The sequence below is a fragment of the Peromyscus leucopus genome, chromosome 5 (genome assembly GCF_004664715.2).
Source record: "Peromyscus leucopus breed LL Stock chromosome 5, UCI_PerLeu_2.1, whole genome shotgun sequence".
Taxonomy (NCBI): domain Eukaryota; kingdom Metazoa; phylum Chordata; class Mammalia; order Rodentia; family Cricetidae; genus Peromyscus; species Peromyscus leucopus.
This window is the reverse complement of record NC_051067.1, coordinates 90,596,946-90,623,030: the sequence shown is the minus strand read 5'-3', so window position 1 is coordinate 90,623,030 and position 26,085 is coordinate 90,596,946. Positions and strand designations below refer to the sequence as shown.

The 26,085-nt window shown below is 40.6% G+C and overlaps 1 protein-coding gene and 1 pseudogene across 1 annotated transcript in view; both read left to right on the top strand.

Moving 5' to 3' along the window:
* Anapc10 (anaphase promoting complex subunit 10) overlaps positions 1-26,085 on the top strand; it is a 58,462-nt gene that overhangs the window by 14,226 nt on the left and 18,151 nt on the right. Inside the window, exon 4 of the mRNA XM_028881765.2 lies at positions 4,639-4,759. Coding sequence (XP_028737598.1) covers positions 4,639-4,759 — 121 coding nt within the window. The remainder of the gene's footprint in view (positions 1-4,638; positions 4,760-26,085) is intronic.
* On the top strand, positions 15,727-18,975 carry LOC119088091 (annotated as a pseudogene).

The following is a 26,085-nucleotide window of genomic DNA, read 5'->3' as shown; positions in this document are numbered from 1 at the left end:
GTTTACTATTTTAAGGTACCTCCATACTGTTTTCCATAGCAAATACCCAATTTTATATTCCTTAGGGCAGTTCATATAAGCTTCATTTTCTCCCCACATTACATCAGCATCTGTGGTTTTCTTTTTAAAAATAATGATCATGTTAATGCATGTGAAGTGATATCACATAGCTTTGATTCTCATTTCCCAGGTGGAATAGGTATTTCGGGTAACAGGTAAAATACCTGGCAGAAGTAACTTAGGGAGGAATATTTACTTTGCATCACAGTTTCAGAGGTTATAGGCCATCAGGCAAGGAAGACACGGTGGCAGAAGCAGAGAGAGAGAGAGGGGGGGGGGGGGGTGAGTGTGTGTGTGTGTGTGTGTGTGTGTGTGTGTGTGTGTGTGTGTGTGTGTGTATGTGTGTGATGGGGGAGCAGCAAGCAGCTCTTGATATCTTTACAGATTGGAAATATAGACAAGGCTGTCCTGTAAAGGTCTACTACAGAGACACATCCCTGTCAGCCAGGCCCTATGCCCTAAAAGCTTTATAAACTCCCAAAGAGGGCCACCAGCTGGGAACCAGGCATTCACACACATGAGCCTGGGAAGGTCATTTGCTAGTCAAACCATGACACCTATTGATTGTGATGCTAAGCAGCTTCTTGTGTACTTACTGGCCAGCTGTATGTCTTCTTGAAGAAATGCTATTCAAATCCTTTGCTCATTTTGAAGTTGTTTTTGTTTTTGTTGCAGAGTTGTAAAAGTTCTTTATTATCCCTGTTGCAGGTACTCAGTCTTTTTGTTTTAATGCAGAAGCAATCACAGAAAACATGTAAACAAATATTTCTCCAAGTAAAAAGTCAGTGGCACACACATTTGGCTTGTACCTGGAAGCTATTGCTTGTCGCTCCTGTTCTAGGACAGCTGTTCTCAAACATTCTGTTCTTAATGCCCACAGTAAACCTTTATTTAGGACTCCAACAATCTTTTGTTTATTTTCATACTTATCGTATTAGAAATTATGTGAGGAAATATAATAAATTTAGTAATTTGTTAAAATTTAGAAGGAATACCCTGTTGTATGTTAGGTTACATAACAGCTTTATAAAAACAATTATCTCTTCCCTGACTGTTAAGAGTGTAGTTTTACTTGTTTGTGAATCTCTTTGTTCTCTGACTTTAGGCACCTGGGTTCTCATTTCTGCTTCCTCACTAAGACTTTTTTAGAATCCTTCTGGATACTGTGTACTCATAAGAGGCTTACTCAGAAAGGTAGATAACACATTAGCATTAACAAGAGATTACCTGTAACCTTCCTCCTCTCCCCACAAGCATTTCTCTTGGGCAAAATTAGCATCCTTCTCAAGGTTTGGTCTCTCCAGGGTCTCAGGTAAATCTGGTTATGAAGAAAACTTTTCTGTGGTTTGGGATTGTAATCATGCCCGTGATCATGACGAAGAGCACTTGGCTTGCTGTTCTCCAACCGTTCTTTGCCGAGCAGTTACTCTGTACCCACGTCCTGTGGACTTGTGTCTCCTGCCCCCCACAGGGGTCCTGTGCAGACTTCATCTGCTGCCCCACTCATAGCTCTTTCCTCACAGTGTGGTGAGGTGGCCAGGTTTTTTTTTTTTTTTTTGTTTGTTTGTTTTTTCTGTTTTTTTGAGACAGTTTCTCTATGTAGCCAGGAACTCACTCTGTAGACCAGGCTGGCCTAGGACTCACAGAGATCTGTTTGCCTCTGCCTCCTGAGTGCTGAGATTAAACTGCCTGGCATGTCTTGAATTCTTAACCAGATGAGAAATTATTCAGCAGCTAGCAGGTACAGGACAGAGTATCACTTGTTAGAACTGAGAAGCTAATGAAAGCATACTAACTGCATCACATCTTCAGTTAAGTGTATTTGGTAACATCCAGCCCTAGAATTAGACTTGTTCATCCATTTGTAGCTAGACCAGATAGATAGGCATGGTTTTATATTTATAGTATGAAGGAACAAAGGAAATGCTTCTTGCCCAAAGCTGTTTCTTAGGAGAAGGTGTTTAATAGATTGGAGGACAGAGGAAGTCAGGAAAGATACTTATGTCAATCAGAAACAGGGAAGCATTTCTCCCTTTCCCTTCCATCAATGTTTCCTAGTCAGGTATGCAAGTTTGGTTTTCCAGGGAAGAGCTCCAGACCCCACTATTTTATAGGCTGACCTTTGACACAGGTTATTTTTGCTCAAGGAACTCAGTGTTACTAAGCAGTGCCAGTTTATACTTAACTTGTAAAGCCATTTTTAGTAGACTTTTAAATGTTTTTGGAGGGTCAGTGTAAAAAATTACCAATTTTTTTCCCTCTGATGGCCAAATGACATGTTCATCCTGAAAAATTACTTAGAAAATGCAGATGTTATAAGGAAGAAAATTAAGATCTTCTATAGTTTTTACCCACCTAAAATAGTCAGATTTGCAAATTTTGTATGCTTTTACCTATGCTTTTTTTCTGCACTAATATAGGTTAATGTGCTTAAACAAACATTTCCTAATATCCTTTTGTAATACTATTTTATAATTTCCTTTTCCCCATTGAAGCAATATACCTGCATGATGATTTTAAAATATAGATGCTTTTCAATTTTTGTTGAGATTATGTTCAAATAAGCCCATTAAAAATTGAAAACATGCTGGGCAGTGGTGGCACAGGCCCTTAATCCCAGCACTCAGGAGGCAGAGGCAGTTGGAACTCTGTGAGTTCGTGGTCAGCCTGGTCTACAGAGAGAGTTCCAGGACAGCCAGGACTGTTTCACAGAGAAAACCTGTCTCAAAAAACAACAAAACAAAAAATTGAAAACATTGAGTAATTTTTTTTTTAAATTTAATAAACTGTTTAATGACTTCTCTCCCAGCTGCCTGCAGAGAGTACTTTCTAATTCTGATATACCTGAGCTACCAGAGGGGAAGCTTCCAACCCAACTCCAGCTTCATTTCTCTGTGTCTGCCAACCAAACTGTGCTGTCCCTTCAACAACAGGGTCCTATCTAGTTCTGGTGGGCCACCAAGAATGATGGCAGTAGTTTGTATTGTTCTTGGGGGCTCTGTGGTTTTCCCAACTAACAACTCCTGTGGCAGTATCCCACTCTCGACACTGGGAACATTGGTTACCTGTGTAGGGTACCTCCCTTTAAACTTTTGCTTTTTCTTTATATTTTTTAAATTAGTTTATGAAATAGTAGGTTTTCATATGGCTTTTTTTTTTTTATAATTCTTTGTTTTGGCTTACCCTCCACCTAACCTCTTAACCCCTATTGCTACTTAAACCTTTCTACCCCTAATATTTCTCCTGCCTACTTTCTTTCGAATCACATATATTCTGTTATCTCCGTCTTAGTCAGTGTTATATTGCTGTGAAGAGACACCATGACCAAGGCAACTCTTATAAAAGAAAGCATTTAATTCAGATTTGCTTATAGTTTCAGAGGTTTAGTTCATTCTCATTATAGTGGGAAGCATTATGGCATGCAGGCAGACATGGTGCTGGAGAAGTAGCTGAGAGTTCTACATCTGATTTTGCAGACAGCAGGAAGAGAGAGACGTTGGGCCTGACTTGGGCTTTTGAAACCTCAAAGCCTGCCCCCACAGTGACACACTTCCTCCAACAAGGCCACACCTATCCCAACAAGGCCATGCTTCCTAATCCTTCTTAAGTAGTGCCACTTTCTGATGACTAAGTATTCAAATATATGAGTCTGGGGGCCATTCTTATTCAAACCACCACACCATCCTCACCTTAGGCATCCTTCAGCTCCATACACCAGTGACCCCTCTTTAGCTTTCTCACCTTTATCAGCACCCCAAGTTAAACACACAAACCTAAAATGATCAGAAGACAATGAATTTTCAGTTCACTTAGAAGTTGAATTAGTAAGCCACAGATTTATTTATTGGCTCAATATTCTTTTTCTAATGATTTGGGTATTATCATTCATTCTGGTATCTTCTAATATGATGGTAAACAAATATCTCCATGTTTAAATTTCTTCCTTTGGTTTTAGAAATTGAATATCTTTTTCATGTTTTTCAGTCTTTTTCATTCCCTGAGGTAAATTTTCTATGGTGCATTTTTTGCTTATTCCCAAGGGGTATGTATGTATATTTTGAAATGGAGTAGAATTTTATTTTGTACATTAAGTGGCAGGGTATGTATGTATATTTTGAAATGGAGTAGAATTTTATTTTGTACATTAAGTGGCAGGGCATGTAACTTTTTATTGTTTGAAGTGTTTATTTATTGAGCCTGATATTTCACTTAGCTAGGTATTTTTCACTATTAATATAAGGAATTAATTAATTAGTAAAGAAATCCAGGCTTGCTAGAACATTTTCCTTGTGTAATGTCTAAATAAAAAGGATGGGCATCAATAATACTTGTCTGTATTTTAAAGCACCTAATTTGGCTTAACTGCTTTACATACATTAGCTCTTGACCGTGTTCTTCATGAGGTGTGTTTGAATATGTAAAATACTATATCTGTACTTACATTTTCACATGTCTTTACCTGCAAGTTGAAGGCAAACAAAAGGAGATTGCTAATTGAACCTTAGAAGAGAACATGCTTTTATTTTACTGTTTTCTTTTGATGTGATAAAGCACGTACTTTTATTTTACTGTTTTTAGAAGAAAAACCACAGTGAAGACGTTGTGTATCTACGCAGACTATAAATCTGACGAAAGCTACACTCCAAGCAAAATCTCAGTCAGAGTAGGAAATAATTTTCACAACCTTCAAGAAATTCGGGTATATTTTTTAGTTTTCTTTTTTTTAAATGTGTGTTTCTTTAATTTATTCTATTAATGATACTCATAAAACAAAATTATATTGAAAACTATGCATATAACATTTATATTCTTTTCAACTGCCATCTTTTTTTTCTAATGCTTTATTATGGAAATTTCAGGCATAAGAAAGGTTAAAAGAATTGTATAGTAATTGCTTCACCTTTGGAATACTTTAATGTTTCACTTATATTTGCTTTATTAAAATTATTTTTAATTCACCAAAATAAGTTTATAGGCTCCTGATGCCATCTAGGGTGTGGGTACATGTTCACTTTCTCTGCTGACTAAAGAATTAAAGGGCAAGAAACAAGTGTTCCCAGAAATCTTGGCAAGTCCTGGTGGTTTGATTGAAGGATTTGGTTTCTGTACACAGTGATGATTGATAGGCCAGAATTTGCTGCTGCCATCTGTTCATTGCCTTCTGATCACCTTAGGTCCTTTGCACCTCCTCTCTTTTCTAATTTTGTGCTTAGGTAACTTTCCCAGTAATGTGTGTTGATCTTAATTTTTATCTGTGGCATAAAGCTTTGTGATTACCACAAGTTTTATATAAAAGACTTTATACTTGTAATGGCTATTTATTGTAAACTAGTAACAACTTACTGTAGCTAGAGTTTTCCTGCCTGGCCTACAGTCAGGACAAATCTCTGTCACCTGCCAGTCTCACAGCTGCTCAGACCCAACCAAGTAAACACAGAGACTTATATTGCTTAAACTGTTTGGCCTAATGGCTCAGGCTTCTACCTATCTAGTTCTTACATCTTAAATTAATCCATTTCTATAAATCTATACCTTGCCACATGGCTCGTGGCTTACCGGCATCTTCACATGCTGCTTGTCATGACAGCGGCTGGCAGTGTCTCCCTCCTCCTTCCTGTTCTCTCAATTCTCCTCTCTGTTAGTCCCGCCTATACTTCCTGCCTGGCCACTGACCAATCAGTGTTTTATTTATTGACCAATCAGAGCACATACAGATCATCCCACAACACTTCCCTTTTTCTTTTTTTTTAAAAGGAAGGTTTTAACTTTTACATATCTCCAAAGCAAGCTTGGTATATTTGGGAATTTGGGCATAGCTTCTCTTACTACTTCCTGCTGGAGGGGGGGCTGTATCTTATGGGGACACAAAGAAAATTTTAGGATTATGGAGTAGTCCGTGAGGGTGTATCGTCTGAGCCAGTTGTCTTGAAATGGTTCAGGATGTTGGATCATCTGAGCCTTGGTGTCATTGAGACCTTTCAGGGGGTCTTGGCTGGTCAAACCTGATGTATCTTAATCCCCTTCCCAGTGAGGGGCTGGTGTCACTTTGTTTGGATTGAATCTAGTTAGAGATATTTCACCTTTGTGATCCTGGATTTTTGTCTTTCCAAATTTGGAAAGACAAAAATCTTATATATTAAAAATTTAAATTTATATGATTTTAATGTGAATTATTTCTTTGTGTGTGTGTGTGTGTGTGTGTGTGTGTGTGTGTGTGTTATGGAACAAATCCATTGCCTCTGGCTTTCTGTGGAAACAAAAGCAGAGCCTCCTTTCCAAAGCAACATATTTTTACATCCAAATTTTGAAGTCAGGGTACCTTTAAAATATACATTTTGGCATAACTCAACAGCTTTTGCAATCAAATGTTTTTCTTTAGTTACGAATATCAAAGAGAACATAATCCAGATTCTCTGTGTGGTAGCCATCTTTACGTGGTTTATTTTTTATATTACCTTGAGCCTATTGCTTTAAACTTCAGCATTACAAGACTGAAACGGTGCTGTGGCTGCTGGCTCCGTCCACTTCAGCTTTTCAACATGGCGGTGTTACGTTTACCACCAGCTCTGGGAGCCATCTTGGGTCTATGCTTTTATCCAAGCAGCATGTAGCTCAGAAACCTCCTTTTGTTTTGTACTAGCAAAGGCTAAATCCACCACGTAGCTTAATGTGCCGCTTGCAGAGGCCTCATTCCTGCCATACTGCAGCTTGAGCGCATACGCCAGAACCCATAGTAGTTCAAACATACAGACTGCCGCTAACTTGAAAGAGACAACTAAGAACTGTTTTTAGCTCCGTTTTAGAATCTTTTTTCTCAGGTTTTAGGTGGAAACTCTTACCAACCCGTTGGGCACCATTTGTAGCTAGAGTTTTCCTGCCTGGCCCACAGTCAGGACAAATCTCTGTTACCCTCCAGTCCCACAGCCACTCAGACTCAATCAAGTAAACACAGAAACTTATATTGCTTAAACTGTTTGGCCTAATGGCTCAGGCTTCTAGCTATCTAGTTCTTATACCTTAAATTAATCCATTTCTATAAATCTATACCTTGCCACATATACTTCCTGCCTGGCCACTGACCAATCAGTGTTTTATTTATTGACCAATCAGAGCACATACAGACCATCCCCCAGCAACTTACTTGTGATTGCATAATTTTACTTTACTGCTGCATGTTTTGTTTTTATGCCAACAAATGTATGCCTTTGTATATAGAATCCTTGTGTTTTCTTGGGGAAAACAAGAGAAACAAATGTTCTTCATGCTAGGTAGGTGACTTAGAGTTGCTATTGCTGTGATGAAACACCATGACCAAAAGCAACTTTGGGAGTAAAGGGTTCATTTTGTTCACAGTTCTATATAACAGTTTATCATTAAAAGCAGTGAGGCAGGAACTTATGCAGGTTAGGAACCTGGAGGCAGGAGCTGGTGCAGATACCATGGAGGGATGTTGCTTACTGGCTTGTTCCCATGGCTTGCTCAGCCTTCTTTCTTACAGACCCCAGGACCACTAGCCCAGGGTAGGCACCACATGCAATTAATCACTAATTAAGAAAATGGGGCTGGAGAGATGCCTCAGTGGTTAAGAGCACTGGCTGTTCTTCTAGAGGACCTGAGTTCAATTCCCAGCACCCATATGGTGGCTCACAACCATCTGTAGTGAGATCTGGCACCTTCTTCTGGCCTGCAGGTATACATGCAGACAGAACACTGTATATATAATAAACAAATAAATCTTTTAAAAAAAATGCCCTACAGGTTCACATACAGCCCACCTTTATGGAGGCCTTTTTACAATTGAGGTTCCTCCTCTCAGATGACTGTGGCTTGTGTCTAGTTGACATAAAACCAGCCAGCACAGTAGGGCAGTGAGAATGCACCAAAGAAGCCATTCCATCCAAGTCCAGCTTAGTTCATCAGTGAGTGTTGGGAGTTACTTCCAGAAGCACGGCTGATTCAGAAGCAGCTATATAGCCCTTCCCAGTGAGGGGTTGGTGTCACCTTGTTTGGATTGAATCTAGTTAGAGATATTTGACCTTTGTGATCCTGGATTTTTGTCTTTCCCCAGATTTGGAAAGACAAAAATCTTATATATTAAAAATTTAAATTTATGTGATTTTAATGTGAATTATTTCTTTGTGTGTGTGTGTGTGTGTGTGTGTGTGTGTGTGTGTGTGTGTGTGTATGTGTTATTGTATGCATACATGTATAGTGGAGTTTGTGGAGGTTAGAAGAGGGTGTCAGGTCCCTCGTGTGAGCCACTGGATTTGGGTACTGGATCCAAACTCTGGTCCTCTGGAAGGACAGCAAGTGCTTTCAACCCTGAGCATCTCTCCAGCCTGTTGTTAGTTCTTCAAATGAGCCTGCTGCTTGTCTTCCTACTGGAGCTCCTACAACTTGCTTTTTTTTTTTTTTTAATGTCATAAATTTTGCAGGCTTTCTTCAGGAATTTGCATGGTTTTCCTTTTGTGGTGTAATTTCATGGATTCTTTAGATTATTTCTGCTCTTGTGCATTAAAAGTTTTTATTTCTATTTTTCAGCTCTAGAATTTGTTTGATTGGAAAAAAAAAACTTCCACTTTTTACATTTCTAATTTTGTTTTTTATTGTACTTTTTTTAAAATTGTTTTTTTTTCCTTAAATCTTCTTGAGTTTTCTTAAAGCAGTTAGTTTGAATTTCAGGCAGTTTTAGGGCACTCCATTTCCTCAGTGCCAGTCAGTGGTGCTTTATTTTATTCCTTTGCTTTAGTATTTCATGGATTGTTCTTGATTCTTACATCATGGTCTTACTGTCTGTGTCCTTGAAGAAGAAGGAAATTATTCCAGTCTTTGAAGACTGCCTGGGAAAGCGCAGCACCAGCCAGCCCATCTAGAGACTTCTGGGAAGGACAACTGAGGTGCTCCATGGGTGTGTTTGCACTGGAGTCCTCTGGCCTGCTTCCAGTAGATGAGCTGGTGTGTAAGTCTGGTGTCTTCATAGAAGTGGAGCTAGAAGTCTATGTCTACAGGGCTGACTGACATAGCTTTGTGGTAGTCTTGTTCATGAGTGTGTAAGGGCTTCTCATGTGCTAGGATAGACCTGACCCCTGGGCCCAGTAGAGACTATCACATGCTGGGAAGGACTTGTTGCCTATTGGAATAGACCTGGAACCAAAGTCCATGGGAGTCTTCCCACTGCTAGGGCACTGAGTTAGATTCCTAAGTCCAGAGGGGCATGCCTAAAACCTGGATTTATAGGAATGACTATGGAACCTCAGTCTTCGGATGTTGGGCTGGTATCAGCCTTTTGGGGTAGACTTGGATCCTGAGTATGTTTGACCAAGTCTGATCTTTAGGGTTACTAGAGCCTGAGTTTACAGGGTTCTTTATAGGATTGGTTTGTGGGTGCAGGTTCAACTGCAGGGTTTTGCTTGCAGCCTGTGGTTTCAAGTGCTAGTCTGAAAAAAAGCAAACAAACAAACAAACAAAAAAACCCAAAAGAGCCTGTAGATGTGGTCTTGTTGCATGGACTTGTGGCTGCCAGACCAGTCTGCCTATCCACCTATTCCTTCAGCCGTTGTCTGTGGATGCCAGCCCACACAGCTTGGCTTGCTAGCAGGGTCAGCAGGTGCTAGCCTAATGAATACGACTTTGGGAAGGATGGTATGATGCTGGGGCAGGACTGACACCTTGGTCCGTGGGCTCCAGCTTGTTGTTGGGACACTGTAGAGCTCAGAGATGCCAGGGCTGTTTTAGGACCAAGTCTTTAGAGACTGTAGTGGTGATGGGGTAGGCCCAGATCTAGAGTATGCCAGGCAGGTCTGAAGCCTAGGATCTGTCTCTATACAATGCATGCTTGATGAGCATCCATGAGTACCGGCAGTCAGGAGCTATGGTGTCTTGCCCTGTGCTGGCCTTTCCTGGATTGGGCTCTACATTGGGGTCTGAGGCAAAGTCCAGGCAGAGTTCACCTCTTCTCATTGTGCTGCTTGGGATTATGGGAAGAGCGACAGGAGTGATACAAAACTGTCCTTCCTGTCCTGTTTGATATACTGCTACCCTCATACCCAGGTTCCGTAATCTTACCTGGCTCTCTTATTAGCTTTTGCAAAAGTATTTTTGTGTACAGGTGTAGAGAGTTGGTCTAATTGACAGGTATTGCAGAGTTCCATTTTACCATTTTGCTTATGTCAGGACTTGTTTGGTTTTTGAGACACCTGCCTAGTCACTTGTATATGTATTCTGTTACTTTCCTTTCGTTTTTAAGACAGGGACTTCCCACAAGGCTGAGACTAGCCTTGAACTAATACCCTCCTACCCCATGCCAAGATTACAGGTGTGTGCTAGCACACTTGGGTTACTTTACTTTTAAAGGATTTTCCTTGAAAAATAATTTTAGTTTTTGAAAAATTACTATCAATAATATATATACATTTTTTAGTTTGAAATATTGTCTGACATCATTATGAACTTTTTGTTCTTGAATGAATTCACAAATAAATCAGCTGGCTTTTTTGGGGTGGGGGGCGTTTCGAGACAGGGTTTTTCTGTGTAGCCCTGGCTATCCTGGAACTCACTCTGTAGACCGGCTGGCCTTGAACTCAGAGGTCCACCTGCCTCTGCCTCCTGAGTGCTGGGGTTAAAGGCGTGCGCCACCACCAGTTGGCTTTGCTCTAATGTTTTTTTAATTCAAAATATCTTGGTTTTTAAAGTCACAGTCCTATTTGATCAGTTGATAGCTTTCCTTTAGTCATTTATCCAGTACACTTAATGAGTACTTTGTGTTATGAAGACATTTAGTTGTATGATTTTGTTACATAGTTCATATTTATCAGAGTGGACTGCTTGTATTGAGAAGCTTTTTTGGGGGAAAAACTTCCCTCATTTGGGGTTATAGGTAAAAGTTGTCTTAGGGTGAGCACTAGAAATAGCCTGGTCTAGTGTTTGAAATGCCCACTAGATGTCACTGTTGGCTTCCACTTTCTAGGCTTATTTGCGAGTCATCCGCTCAATGCTTCAACTAGCCTTAGTTGTAGTTTTTCCTAGAATACATTCACTTTGTAAGGTTGACAGTACAAAATAAGGGTTTTGAGAGTTTAATAGGAGAAACTTTAAATGATATTTGGATCTTAAGGCAAACTTTAATATCTAGTCTTTGCTTCTGTTGTTTAAATGCTAAAGCATAACTGTTTAGCAAAGAGAGTCTTATAAGTAGTTTCTTAGTTTTCTCTTGTATATTTCTGTATGGTGATGATACGGCCTCATGAGACCAGTAATCAGTCAGTCCTGAGTAGTACCAGGTGACAATCTAAACTATTTTCCTAGATAACTTAATGAATATACTAATGTCTTGTATAGTTCTCACTAGAACCACAAATTTTGGATGTTTTTTTAATTAGTGCTTTTATATTAATGATACTTTTAGCTATGTATCTTTTTAGGTAATTTATTATATTTACCTTTTTTCATTTATATGTTCAAGAAGTAAGTGTCAGGTAGTATTTTGTGTCTTAATAAGAGATGAAATAGATCACATATGTATATTTTTAAACATTTCTCCACTACACAACTCACATTTAAAGAGAGACTTCTTTGAATTCAGATGCTGAAGACAAGTGACTAAAACACGGAACTTATCTGAGGGTTTGGAGCCATCTTTTCATAAGTTATAGGACTGTTTAACTGAATGGAAAGTCTAAATAAACCCTTTTGTCTTTCCCCATGGATTCTTGCCTAGGAGAGGTGGTGTTGTTTTTCGCTCTTTTCGGGAGCCCACTACCCAGCTCCCAAATAAATCACACGTGGAGGCTTATTCTTAATTATGAATGCCCAGCCTTAGCTTGGCTTGTTTCTTGCCAGCTTTCCTTAACACTAAACTAGCCCTGTCTACCTTTTGCCTCTGGGCTTTTCCCATTCTCTTACTTCTGTAAATCTTACTCTTACACAGTGGCTTGCTGTGTAGCTGGGTAATTGGTCCCTAGAGTCCTCCTCCTTCTCTGGCTACAGCTTCCTTCTCCCAGATTTCTCCTTCTGTTTATCCTCTCAGCCCTGCCTATTTCTCTCTTCTGCCTCACTGTTGGCCGTTCAGTTCCTTATTAGACCATCAGGTGTTTTTTAGACAGGCACAGTAACACAGCTTTACAGAGTGAAACAAATGCAACATAAACTAAAGCAACACACCTTAAAAACAACACTCTACAACAGAGAGGCTCTAGTATATATTGACACATTTAAGTAGAGGTTCTTTCTTTTTTCTAGAAATTATGGCTCTGCTTACTTAAAACATTTTAAATACTTATTTTCTATGATCTTACTGATTTGAAGTAGTAATTTAAGAATTGAAGGTGAGAAAAATGAATGACTACCTTCTGTATCTTAAACGGATTCTTTCCTGTTGTCTTTCCCTTCATTTCAGTTATGGAGCATTGCTAGATATTTGTGTCTCTACTGAAGACTCTCTCCAGAGGATCTCCAGTATTCTACAGTGTGTGCTTTAACTTAATTAACTGAGGAGGGACTTAAAATGGACTTTCTCTTGATAGGAAACTGGCTTGGGGCCAAATGAATTTTTTTTTTTTTTTTTTTTTTATTTGAGACAGGGTTTCTCTTTGTAGCTTTGGAGCCTATTCTGGAACTCACTCTGTAGACCAGGTTGGCCTTGAATTCACAGAGATCCGCCTGCCTCTGCCTTCTGAGTGCTGAGATCAAAGGCATGCGCCACCAATGCCCAACCCCAAATGAATTTTTTTTTTGCCCAAATTGATTTTATTTATATGCCATGCATTCTATTTTTAAATTTTGCAACTTGGTGTTTTAAGAGGATTTTATAAGGTATTGATGTGATTTTATAAGCAAAAATTACATATGCAGAAGAGATTCTCTAGATAGAAATGAGGATTTTTCATTTTGGAATCTTTTCTTTTTTTTTTTTTTTTTCTGGTTTTTCGAGACAGGGTTTCTCTATGTAGCTTTGCGCCTTTCCTGGAACTCACTTGGTAGACCAGGCTGGCCTCGAACTCAAAGAGATCCTCCTGGCTCTGCCTCCCAAGTGCTGGGATTAAAGGCGTGCTCCACCACCGCCCGGCCGGAATCTTTGTTTTAATTTCTCTTTGGCTTTATCATTTAATCTGTGCTACCTTTCTTCAAAATTAATGCTATCCAGTGAGAGCTTTCAAATAAAGGCACTGTGGTTGGATTTTAAAATCTTTTTTTTTTTCAGATACAGGGTTCTCCTTGTAGCCCTGGCTGTCCTGAAACTCTTTCTGTAGACCAGACTGGCCTTGAACTCAGAGATCCGCCTATCTCTGCTTCCTGAGTGCTGAGACTAAAGGCGTGTGCCACCACCTCCTGGTAAATCTTTTGTATTTTAGCATTATGTTTTTGCTTAATACTGTTTTGCTCTGTGAAAGGAAAATGACATGTAAAGAAATTTTTGTCGGAATAATAGAATACTATAGAGTTGATGTAACTAAACATTTTAGAAAAATCCAACAAAACTTAATTTGCTAATAATTCTGTCTCTTTTCAAAACTGTTGTAGAACTTTTTGTGCTTAAATATGAGCTGAAATAATTTCTTATACATATCTTGAAGGCACTCAAAGTTGTTTCTAAACTCTTGTTAGAAAAACAGCTTGCAGTGGGTGGTGGTGGTACGTGCCTTTAATCCTGGAGGCAGAGACAGGCAGATCTTTGAGTCTGAGTCCAGCTTGGTTACAAGAGATTTCTAAGACAGCCAGGGCTACACAGAGAAACCATGTCTTGAAAGAAGCCAAAAACAACAACAACAACGACAAAAAGTCAAGAAAAACAGCTTGCAAATTTAAGGTTAACTAGGATTTTTTTCAACATATTTGAAAGTTGCCCTTTGGTTCACTGTTGGCATTTTTCCCCTCAAGTTTCTAGACTATAAGATTGAACATTTAAGTGAATTTTAAGCCTTGTTTTTAATCTTCAAATATTAAAAGGTGTTACCAAGTGATTTTTCCTCCTATTTAAAGAGGTGTCTTGAAGTAGTCTTTAATGCCTAAAGAACTGTGATATTTTCTCTTTCTTCCATGTATGAAGACCTTTGTGCCTCTACTTGTCTTAAATTAGTAGCCCAGTTATGTGAATCCACATAGACAGAAGTGGTTAATAAGTCAGTTCTTCTGTTAAGATAATATCTACTGTTATAATTAGAATTTTATTAATATGTGTGCTAAAGTAAGAAGATGCAAGGCAGTATCCATTGACTTCAAATCTGCTCACATTTACTTTCTTATGGGCCTTATTTTAAATAGTTTGATATAAAGTTTAATGTAAAGTCTTAGGCAGTATATATAAACAATAAACCTTAGCTACCTAGCAAGTTCTAGTGCAGCCTAGACTACAGGGTTTGAGGACCTGTCTTAAAAAGATTTTAAAAGATTAATACATTTTTACCGGGTGTGGTGGTGGCACATATCTTTAATTCTAGCACTTGGGAGGCAGAGACAGGTGGATCTCTGTGAGTTTGAGGCCAGCCTGGTCTACAGAGCGAGTTCCAGGACAGCCAGGACTGTTACACAGAGAAACCCCATCTCAACAAAACAAAACAAAATAAAAAAAAATGTAATACATTCTTTAAAGAAACACCATAATAGTTGCATAAAATAGGCATAATCATAATATTGGCATTGAAAACAGGTATAGACCAGGAGAATAAGATAGAGAGCCTAGAAGATATATGAAATCTGTATGCCTATAGTTAACTTGGTTCAGGGTGCTGGAAACACACAATGGAGAAAGATGTCATTCTAATGAATGGTCCTCGGAAAATTAGGCTTCTGCGTGAAGAAGATTAGAACTAAATTCCAGTCTCTAAGCATATATAAAATCACTTCAAAGTTTACATGTAAGATGCAAAACTGTGAAACATAAGGAAGTGTCTTAGGTTGGACATTGAAAAGGACAAGGGTTTTTGTTTTGTTTTGTTTTGGGTTTTGGTGGTGATAGGGTGTTAATATTCTTAAAGCCCAATAGACAAAAGAAAAATACAAATAGGATTGCTTCAAACTAAAAGGCTCCTTCAGAAAAACAGAGAAAAAAAATCATCAGAATGAAAAAACAACTTATAAAAAAGGGAACAAATCCTTGCAATCTGTAATCTGATGAAGGTTTAGTATTGAATTTATAACCACAACCTCCCCAAAACCAAAATACACACACACACACACACACAAGAACCCACAGCCCAAGGGGCTAGACCTCAATGAATACCTGCTGTACTAACATTGGGAAGCTGAGGTGGAGAATCATGAGTTTGAGACTAGACTGTCACATAGTGAGTTCAAGGCCAGTTTGGGCTACATAGCAGTCCTGACTCCAAGAACAAAAACTAAAACAAAACGACATTCAAATGTCTAGCAGATACATGAAGAAATCCTACATATCCTAAGCTGTCAATAGATACCTGTTCACTATAACTACCAGAAAGAAAAGGAGATCAGGTGCTTGTGAAGGTGAAGAGACCCTTGTTTACCTCTGGGGTGTGCATCAGTGTGGCGGTTCAAGAGGATGGAGTGGAAGCTCCTGCCATACACAGTGCAGCCGTCAGCCTTGCCTCACTGTGCCATAACACCCAACAGGCGGAAGGAAGGTTGGTCTGCATCACTGTTTAGAACTTTTAGTTGATCGATGCTTGGCCTCCTGTGCTTGAGCGGAGCATCATGGCAACAGAAGTATGTGCAAAGGACAGATTGTAAACTTTTTACAGGGCAGGAAGAAGAGTAAGTGAGCCTAGAACCAAGCTAGGTTGTAACCTCCAAAGCCAGCTCCTACTGGTCTCTTTGTCAGCTAGGCTCCACCTCTTCAGAGTTCCACAGTCTCCCAGAGTATCTAGTAGCTAGGGGACAGGGGTGCAAGACACAAGCCTGTGGGAGACATTTAGATTCAAGTTGTAGTGCCACGGGATTCAACAATCTTGTTTTGCAGAGATAGATTCAAAAGAAGTAAAATCAGTGTTTGAAAAAGACACCTGTACTTGCTGTAGCTCTACTCATAATAGCCAAGAAGGAGAAATGGTCGGAATGTTCATTAACTGACTCCAAAGAAAATGTGCTGTGGAACCCTGCTGTGCCATAAGAAGTGCTGTGGAACCCTGCTGTGCCATAAGAAGTGCTGTGGAACCCTGCTGTGCCATAAGAAGTGCTGTGGAACCCTGCTGTGCCATAAGAAGCAATGAAATGGTGGAACTGAGATGACAGAGCTAAGTGAAATAAGCCAGGCTCATGAAGACAAGCACTGGATGTTGTCACTCATACATGGAGTCTAAAAGTGGTTTATCTGATAGAACTTGAGGGGAGGCTGGTGCTTACCAGAGGTCAGGGAGCATAGTGGTGAGAGTGAGATGAGTTTTGACGATGGTGACAAGTTATAGTTAGGTAAGTGTAAGGAATTCTGGATGCAAAATAGGGTGCTGTAGAGGTCAGGACTGTCTTTCAAAACCAAGAGAAAGGATTTTGTGTCCTTTCACTTCAAAGGAAAGGTAAATGCTTGCAGGAATCAAAATGTTTAACCTGATTTAAACATTATATAGTGTGTACTGTGTCAAAGCATCACATATGTCCTTAGAATGGTATATTTTTTGTTTCATGTATCAGTTAAAAATTAAATATTTAGGCTGCACCCCGCACACGTCTTGGGCGTCGTCTTCCTTCCCGTGAGTGTTTCTCGGAGACCTGTGACTCGTCCCTGCTGATAGCAAGATATCTTCAAGAAATGCAAAAATTGGGCATCCTGCTCCCAACTTCAGCCACAGCTGTTATGCCCGATGGACAATTCAAAGATATCAGCCTAAGTGAATACAAAGGAAAATATGTCGTATTCTTCTTTTATCCTCTTGATTTTACTTTTGTATGCCCCACTGAGATCATTGCTTTCAGTGACAGGGCAGAAGAATTTAAGAAACTCAGTTGCCAAGTGATTGGAGCTTCTGTGGATTCTCACTTCTGTCATCTGGCATGGATTAATACACCCGAGAAACAAGGAGGATTGGGACCCATGAACATTCCTTTGGTATCAGATCCCAAGCGTACCATTGCTCAGGATTATGGAGTCTTAAAGGCTGATGAAGGTGTCTCTTTCAGGGGCCTCTTTATTATTGATAATAAAGGTATCCTTTGACAGATCACTATAAATGATCTTCCTGTTGGCCGCTCTGTGGATGAGATTCTGAGACTAGTGCAGGCCTTCCAGGACACTGACAAGCATGGTGAAGTGTGCCCTGCTGGCTGGAAACCGGGCAGTGATACCATCAAGCCTGATGTCCAAAAGAGCAAAGAATATTTCTCTAAGCAGAAGTGAGCACTGGGCCATTTTTCTGCCAGGCTGCATTGGTCAGCCAGAAGAAAATTTCTTGTACTCTATTTATGCTTAAACAAAATGTAGTGTGATTCAAGATATCCCTTTCCTACAGTACTGGGGGCGGTTAGCTTTTCTTCCACTATTGGCAATAGCCTGAGGTTTGTTGTGAGTTGCAGAAATCAACCTGTTCTTTTTTTTTAGTATCTATTAAACTTGGTCTCTGAAAAAAAATTAAATATTTAAAATCTAAATACACCTGAAAAGCTGTGAGAGCACATAGAATAGGATGAGTATAAGTCTGCACAGGTACAGAATAGAGTGGAGGCGCTCTCTGCAGGAGCGTGGGTTCAAAAGACAGGAAGCACAGCAGCATGGCGCGACGACAGCTGGAGGTGCCGCAGCAGGCCTGGAGCTGGGGGCCGTCCGCGACAAGGAAGACTCACATCGCACAGTTATGTTTCCTGGCTCCTGACTTTACATTCTTAAAGGGAATGACAGCATATAAAAGTGCTTCCATGAAAATATGTAGCAGGCAGACGTCAAATCATGCTTACTGTCAGACTTTTTAGTTTAAATTTTAGATAATGTTGAATAGACAGTGCTACAGACCTGGCTGCTGACATCCTGGTGAAATTAGGATTTAGCCGAGGTTAGATCACTTCCAGAGTAAGGAATCATCGGAAGGAATGTGGGAGGCATTGTGACTGATGGCTGCCAGGGGTATACTGGGACCATGAATAGGTAAGGAGAAATGAGCATCTAGAATTCTCAGATTCTGGCAACTGGTTGGTTGTTACCCTGGTTGGGTATTACCGTTTACTAGGAATTGAGTACAGGGTTAAAGAATGTATACTGGGAGGGTGGAAAGAAAGGAATTAAGTAGATAAGATTAATTTTTGTCACTGATTTCTGGATTCTCCTCACATAGAGTTGAGGATCATTAATGTGTAAGCAGCAGCTTAGAAGTGGCATTAGCTCATACAGGGAGCATAATAGTGGGAAAGAACTGTGTTAGGGCTGGGTCCATGGAAATGCCAGTACACACTCAGTGGCCCTTATTCAGAGTCTTGGCACTAAAAGTCCTTAGGACTTATGATTTAAAAAATAAAAGGACTAAAATGAAATTCACTTATTCTTCATATATACATAGTATGAAAGTAATCTTATGACTATCTTAGTAATTTTGTCTTAAAAGTTTTGTCCTGTGGAAGTTTTCACTTACAAAGTTAAGTCAGTACGTGGAGTATTTGGGATTTTAGATTTTTGGATTAGGGATACTCAATCTGTATTTGTACCAAATAGGATGATTTTGAAGGACATTCTTGTATGTGCGTACGTGGAGAAAGAGACAGAGAGACAGAGACGGAGACAGAGACCTACAGGGTCAGCACATGCTGCAGTGTGCATGTGAAGGTCAGAGGACAACTTTGTGGGTGGTTCTCTGCTTCTGTCTTTACATAGGTTCCTGGGATCACACTCAGGTGTTCAGATTTGCATTTGGGGGCTCTAGTTCCTGGAGATATGGACACAACTGAGCCACCTTGCTAGCCCTAAGGTCACTATCCCACCACCTGTCACTTTTTATTTATTTATTCATCCTGTGGTGGTTTTTTTTTTTTTTTTTTTTTTTTTTTTTGAGACAGGAATTTTCTATGTAGCCTTGGCTGTCCTGGAATTTACTCACTCTGTACACTAAGCTGGCTTCAAGCTCAGAGATCTGCCTGCCTTTGCCTCCCAAGTGCTGGGATTAAAGGTGTGTGTGCACCACCACCACCACCACCACCACCACCACCACCACCACCACCTCTGAGGTCACTTTTTTCCTTAGCCATTACAGAACTGCTGCTGCTTGTATGCAGAGTGATAACAGCCAAAGAGCAAGAAAACAAAATATGGTAACTTTGTTTACATGAGGGTGAAGTATATTTTGATAGAAATACATACTTACTTTCAAAAGTAAAGCTGATGTGATTTCAGAGATACAGATTACCAATTACTTTTGCCCCCACCCATTTGCCTCGAACTTACTCTGTCCAGCCGTTGGCCTAGAACTCATGGTCCACTTTTCTTGCCCTCCTAGTGCTGGGAGGATAGTGCATGCATCAGACCGAGCTCAGCTCATCTTGGAGGGCACCAGACAGCCCAGCCAAGCAGGGAGAGTGGATGTGCAGCTGGAACTTAGCACAAAAACTCACTCAATTTTTTAGTATATAGGTTGGCCAGTGACCCGTGCTTGTCTAGCTTGTTTCAAAATTATCCAGAAAAAATGGATTTTCTTTTGTAGACATTGAAAAAATTTTAATTGTAAAATTTACCATCATATATTAAAGTTAAAATATATAGTTCAGTAGTACAACAAATGTTCAGCACTTTTATCTTCAAAACTGATATTCTGTACTTATTAAATCACAGCTTTCCATTTCTGTCTGTAGCCCTCATGGATTTGTATAGTCTTTTCTGGTTTTATGAATGTGACTATGCTAGACACCTTTATGTAAGAGAAATGATGCAATATTTGTGTTTTGTAACTGACTGTTATTCACTTAGCATGATGTCTTAGGCATATGACTGAATTTTTCTCCTAGAATATTTCATTATACACTCATGACATTTTGCTTATTTCTATCTAGTAGATACCTGCATTGGTCCCACCTGTTGTCAGTTTAAGGATTGATGCTGCTGTAGATGCAAGTGTGCTTGTCTCTAGACCTAGCTTTTAACTCCTTGGGTGTATACTCAGAAGCAGGATTGATGGATCTTGTGATAGGTGTGGTTTTGTTTTTTTGGGTTTTTTTTCCCTTATAAATTTGACTCACAAGAAATAGAAGCAAAGTTAGCAGGTTGGTGAGGGAAGGAGATGTATGTAGGCTTGGGTAGGTAAGATGAAGGACTATATAAAAACTACAGTTTTTAGAGTTAGAATACAGCAAACTATAAGCTAAGGGAAGCTGTAGTACACATAGATTGAATTGGGTAGATGCAAGCACAGAAATAGATACCCAGGCATGGGAAAAGTTTTGTGTCTATAATAGGTTTATTTACTGACCTCCCATACCTGGTCACTTTTCTTTTTTGTTCCCATGGGTAAATATAAAATTTTCACAAAACCCCTGGGTTAATCAGCTTTCAATTGCTAGAACAAACGTACCTAGACAGTCAACTTAGGAAGAGGAAAGGTTGATTTGAGCTCACAGTTGGGAGATTACAGTCCATGATTAATCAATTCTTTTGCCTTGCAGTCTATGGCAAGGCATCGGGTCTTGGTGTAGAGCAGGTAGATGTTCACATCATAGCTGGAAGCGAAAGAGAGAAGAGGGAGTGATAAGGGTCCCAAGATGCCCTTTAAGAACATGTCCCAATGTCTGGGAAATCTTCTGCTAAATTTTCCCTCTTTTTAATACAATTTTAAGGATTTGTTTTTTAATTATGTGTATGAGTGTGTAGGTATGTGCACTTGAGTGCAGAGGTCACAAGAAGGCTTCAGGTTCCCTAGAGCTGGAGTTACAGGAGGTTGTAAGCCAGCCATTGTGCATGGTAGGAGCCAAACTCAGGTCCTCTGCAAGAGCAGTATGTGCTCTTAACCACTGAGTCGTCTCACTAACCCAGAACCTATTCCTCCTTTTTTTTTCAACATTTCCTTATTTTATTTTATGTGTATGAGTGTTGTGGTGGTTTGAATGAAAATGACCCTATAGGCTCCTAGGGACTGGCACTATTGGGAGGTGTGGCTTTGTTGGAGGAAGTGTGTCATTGGAGGAGGGCTTTGAGGTATTGGGTGCTCAAGCCAGGCCCAGTGTGGCAGTCTCTCTCTGCTGTCTGTGGATCTAGATGTAGAACTCTCAGCTCCTTCTCCAGCACCATGTCTGCCTGCGTGCTGCCTTGCTTCCTCCATATCAATAATGGGCTGAACCTCTGAACTGTAAGCCCACCCCAACTGAATGCTTTTCTTTATAAGAGTTGCTGTGGTCATGGTGTCTCTTCACAGCAATAAAACCCTAAGACGAGTATTTTTCCTTCATGTATGTATGTGCACCACGTGTGCTCTGTTGTACCCAAAGTCTGGATCCCCGAAGGATCACCAAGAGACCTAATCTGATGCAAAAACAAAGTTAACTCCAGCCTCTCTGTCCAACTGAGGCAGCAGCAGAGTAAGAGAGAGACTTGGAGCAGCACAGGGTGAGGGTATTTATAGTGGCTAGAGTGGGAGGAGGCGGCTTGGGGGATTCCAAGACCGCCTAGTTACAGACCTGGGGTTGGATCCAGCCCTGGTAAGGAGTACCTGGACTGAGCTGATTGGCTGTCTTGGGTCTAAAAAATTGTAACATTGTAGCTTCAGCACCTAGAGTTGGAGTTCATGGCTCCTGATAGATAGGTCGTCTCTCTCTCTCTCTCTCTCTCTCTCTCTCTCTCTCTCTCTCTCTCTCTCTCTCTCTCTCTCTCTCTCTCTCTCTCTCTCTCTCTCTCTCTCTGTGTTGGGGGGTGTTTATGGCTTCTGATTGGCCCTTCCCTATGGGGCTGGGTGTTAGCTAGGGCAAATGTCAGAGGCAGTCAGGAGGGAAGGAGTGGGGGCACTTCCTGCTCAGGCCTCTTTGCTATGCCTGCAGTTCTGCTAAAGCCTGGGTCTCTCATGCACCTGATGCCCATGGAGGCCAGAAGAGGGCTTTGGATCCCTGGGCACTGGAGTTACAAATGGCTGTAAAGCCACTGTGTGGGTGCTGGGAACTGAACCTGGGTCCTCTAGAAGAGCAGTCATTTCTCTTAACTGCTGAGCCATCTCTGTAGCCCCAAGAACGCACTTCTTACAGTTTCCATAGTGCTAAGCTGGGGACTAAACCTTTAACACATGGCCGTACTAGCATAGCCCTCTTACCCTAAGTAATGTGGTGACTTGTGTTTTTTTTTTTTTTTTTTTTTTGGTTTTTCGAGACAGGGTTTCTCTGTGTAGCTTTGCTCCTTTCCTGGAACTCACTTGGTAGCCCAGGCTGGCCTCGAACTCACAGAGATCCGCCTGGCTCTGCCTCCCGAGTGCTGGGATTAAAGGCGTGTGCCACCACCGCCTGGCTGTGTTTTTTGTTTTATTGAAACAGGATCTTACTAGTCCAGGTTGGCTTGAAACTCTCAGTCTTCTTGCTTAAGCCCCCTGAGTGATGAGATTACAGGTATAAGCCACCATGAGTGGCTCCTTTTTCCTTCCTTCCTTCCTTCCTTCCTTCCTTCCTTCCTTCCTTCCTTCCTTCCTTTCCTTCTTTTCTTTATTAGAGATAGTGTTTTCCTGTATAGCCCAGGCTCACCTCCAACTTACTTTGTAGCCCAGGCTGGCCTTGAACATGGGCTTCTTTTGTCTCAGTCTCCTGAGGACTGGTGAGCGAGTTGAAGGAACTGCAGCAACCCTTCACATCTACTCACTGTAGCATTTATAGCTTAATTGAAGAGTTCATTCCAGCACTTTTCTTTTTTCTCTCAGCTTGTTTCACATGTTTAGGTAAGTAAAGGATCTTTGGAGCTTCAGTTTTTAAATGAAGAAATGAAGCTTGGGCTGTAAGACTGCGGATAGAAGGTCGTGACTGTTTCTCTTTCATAAAGGAATTAAGAAAAGTCACTATATAAGGATTTGTAGGTATTTGGAAATCTTTTCTCTTGTGCTTAAAGTTAAAGTTAATGAACAGAGACAATAACTCAGCCGTTTTACCTGTGTTTTTAGAATAAAGATTCTACATTCTAATTAGTTTAGGAATGGGTCACAGCCAGTTTTGATTTGGGTGCTTAATCAAGTAGGCAGAGGCAGTAGGTGTGGAAGACTTGAGAGGTGAAGGGGAAGGGGTGGAGAGAAACAGTGAGAGGAAGAAAATAGCACTTCATGCCATGGCACACCTTGGAGGTCAGTGGATGACCTTGAGGCCTGTCTTACTTTGCTTTCTTTTGCTGTGATAAACATCATGGTCAAAAAGCAACTTGGGGAGGAAAGTGTTTATTTCATCTTAAAGCTTGTAGTTCATCAGTGGAGGAAGTCGGCAGGAACTAAAGCAGAGGCCATGGAGGAACAGACTTGCTCAGCCTGACTTCTTATAGCACACAGGACCACCTGCCCAGGGATGGTACCACCCCTGGTGGGCTGGGCCCTTCCACATTGATCATTAAGAAAATGACTCACAGACTTGCTTATAGGCAATTTGGTGGAGGCATCTTCTCAATGAAGGTTTCCTGTTCCCAGTGGCTCCAGAGTGTGTCAGGTTGACACAGTGGTAGCTAACACAGTTGAGCAGAGTCTCCTGCCCACTACACATGCACGGCTGTGCTTCTCCTCTCTGCCTCCATTAGCAGTCAGGTTACAGACTCACATACTGGGATGTTTGGCCTTGTGGAAGCTCTGGGGTCAGACACAGGTCCTCATGCTTCCCGGAAGCACTACACTCACTCAACCGTCTCTGCAGTCCTCAAAGAACTAGTAACAAAAGAAGGTCTGGTTTTGACTAAATTCCATAGGGAAATGGTTCAGATAGTGTTGGTTATGTAACCTAATAAAAATACTTACAGTTTACAAAATGTTTTGATATGTGTGCACATTGCAAAACAATAAATAAAACATACTAGCATATGCTTTCCTTCACATACGTTTTGTGTACGTGTATGCATGTAAAGCCAGAGGACAGCCTTAGATGTCCTTCCTCAGGTGTTTCTCACCCCCCATCACATTTGAAGACAGGGTCTCTCGCTGATCTGGAGGTTATCAAATAGGCTAGGATGCTGGCTAGCAGGCCCCAAAGATCCATCTTCCTCCGCCTCCCCAGTGCCAGGATGACAAGCATGTGTCAGTGTGTCCAGCTTTTTTTATGTGAGTCCTGGGAGGGATCCACCTCAGTTCCTCGTGTTTGCACATTAAGTACTTTACCGACTCTTAACACCTCCTTCCTTCCTGCCTGCCTTCCTGCCTTCCTGCCTTCCTGCCTTCCTTCCTTCCTTCCTTCCTCCCTCCCTCCCTCCCTCCCTCCCTCCCTCCCTCCCTTCCTTCCTTCCTTCCTTCCTTCCTTCCTTCCTTCCTTCCTGTCTTCCTTCCTGTCTGCCTTCCTTCTTTCCTTCCTTCCTGTCTGCCTGCCTTCCTTCCTTCCTTCCTTCTTTCTATTTTTCTTTTTCTCCTCTTCCCCCTTCCTCCTCCTCCTCTTGTTTTTGTCCTCTTCCTCTTTTTCTTCTTTCTTCTGTATTGAGAACAAATGGCTCATTCGGTAAGGGTGCTTGTTGGCAAACTTGATGACCTGAATTCATTACCTGAGACCCATGTGGTTAGAAGGAGAGAGCTGACTGCCATACATTTTTCTCCCCATCCCTGACATACACAATAAATAAGCAAATGTAAAACCCCCACTGTCTTAGTAATTATCAAGTATAGAATATATTACTATGCATAGTTCCTTGATGGAACAAGATCTCTTGAACTGATTTTGTGCCCTTTGAATAGCATCTTCCCAGCCCCCAGACCTCTAATCTCTGGCACCCACTTCTCTACCCTCTGGTTTTATGTATGTGTGTATTTACATTTATTTCTTTTGAATTTTAATTAGTATATAAAGTATTCAGTTGCATAAGACACTTAAAGCTAGGTTCCACATGTGAGAGAAGGCCGACAGTACTTGCCTGAGTTTGGATTATTTCACTGTCTTAGTTAGGGTTTCCATTGCTGTGATGAAACACCATGACCAAAAGGAAGTTGGGAAGGAAAGGGATTATTTGGTTTACACTTCCACAGCACTGTTCATCACTAAAGGAAGTCAGGACAGGAACTCAAACAGGGCAGGAACTTGGAGGCAGGAGCTGATATAGAGGTCATGGAGGGGAGCTGCTTACTGGCTTGCTTCACATGGCTTTCTCAGCCTGCTTTCTTATGGAACTTAGGACCACCAACTCAGGAGTGGTATCATTCACAATACACTGGGCCCTCCCCCATTGATCACTAATTAATAAAATGCTGTATAGGTTTGCTTACAACCTGATCTTATGGAGGCATTTTCTTAATTGAGGTTCCCTCTTCTCAGATGACTATAGCTTGTGTTCAGTTGACATAAAACTATCCAGCACACTCAATATCTTCCTCATCCATTCATTTTTCTGAGAATTATATTTTTTCTTTGTGACTGAATAAAATTTGTTGCATACAAATAAGTTTTCATAATCTATTCACACTGATGGGCATCTAGGCTAGTCCTGTTTTCTTGCTATTGTGAGTAGAGTACAAATAAATAGGGATTTGCAAATGTCTCTGTTGTAGTTTCTTGATTTCACATTTAGTAATATTCACATGTAGTAATATTTCACCCCGATTTTTAAAAATATCCAAATTAAAATAACATATTCTTTAACTTACAGTTTTCAATTTGGACTGAATTAACTAACCCAAATAATCAGGCTATGGAAATGCCTCTGAAATTAAGGAAAAGGTACTATGCAATTATTTAATAGTGGACGATGTCCCTAGACTGTTTCAGGGAGAGTAGAACATTTTGCAGCTCCCGATTTTGACTCTGCTTCTCATTTTGCCTATATTGAATCTGTGCAGTGTGTGTTGTTTACATACATAGTATCATGGGTTTTGTTTGTTTGTTTGTTTGTTTGTTTTTGAGACAGGGTTTCTCTGTATAGTTTTGGTGCCTGTCCTGGATCTCACTCTTTAGATCAGGCTGGCCTCGAACTCATAGAGATCTGCCTGGTTCTGCCTCTTGAGTGCTGGGATT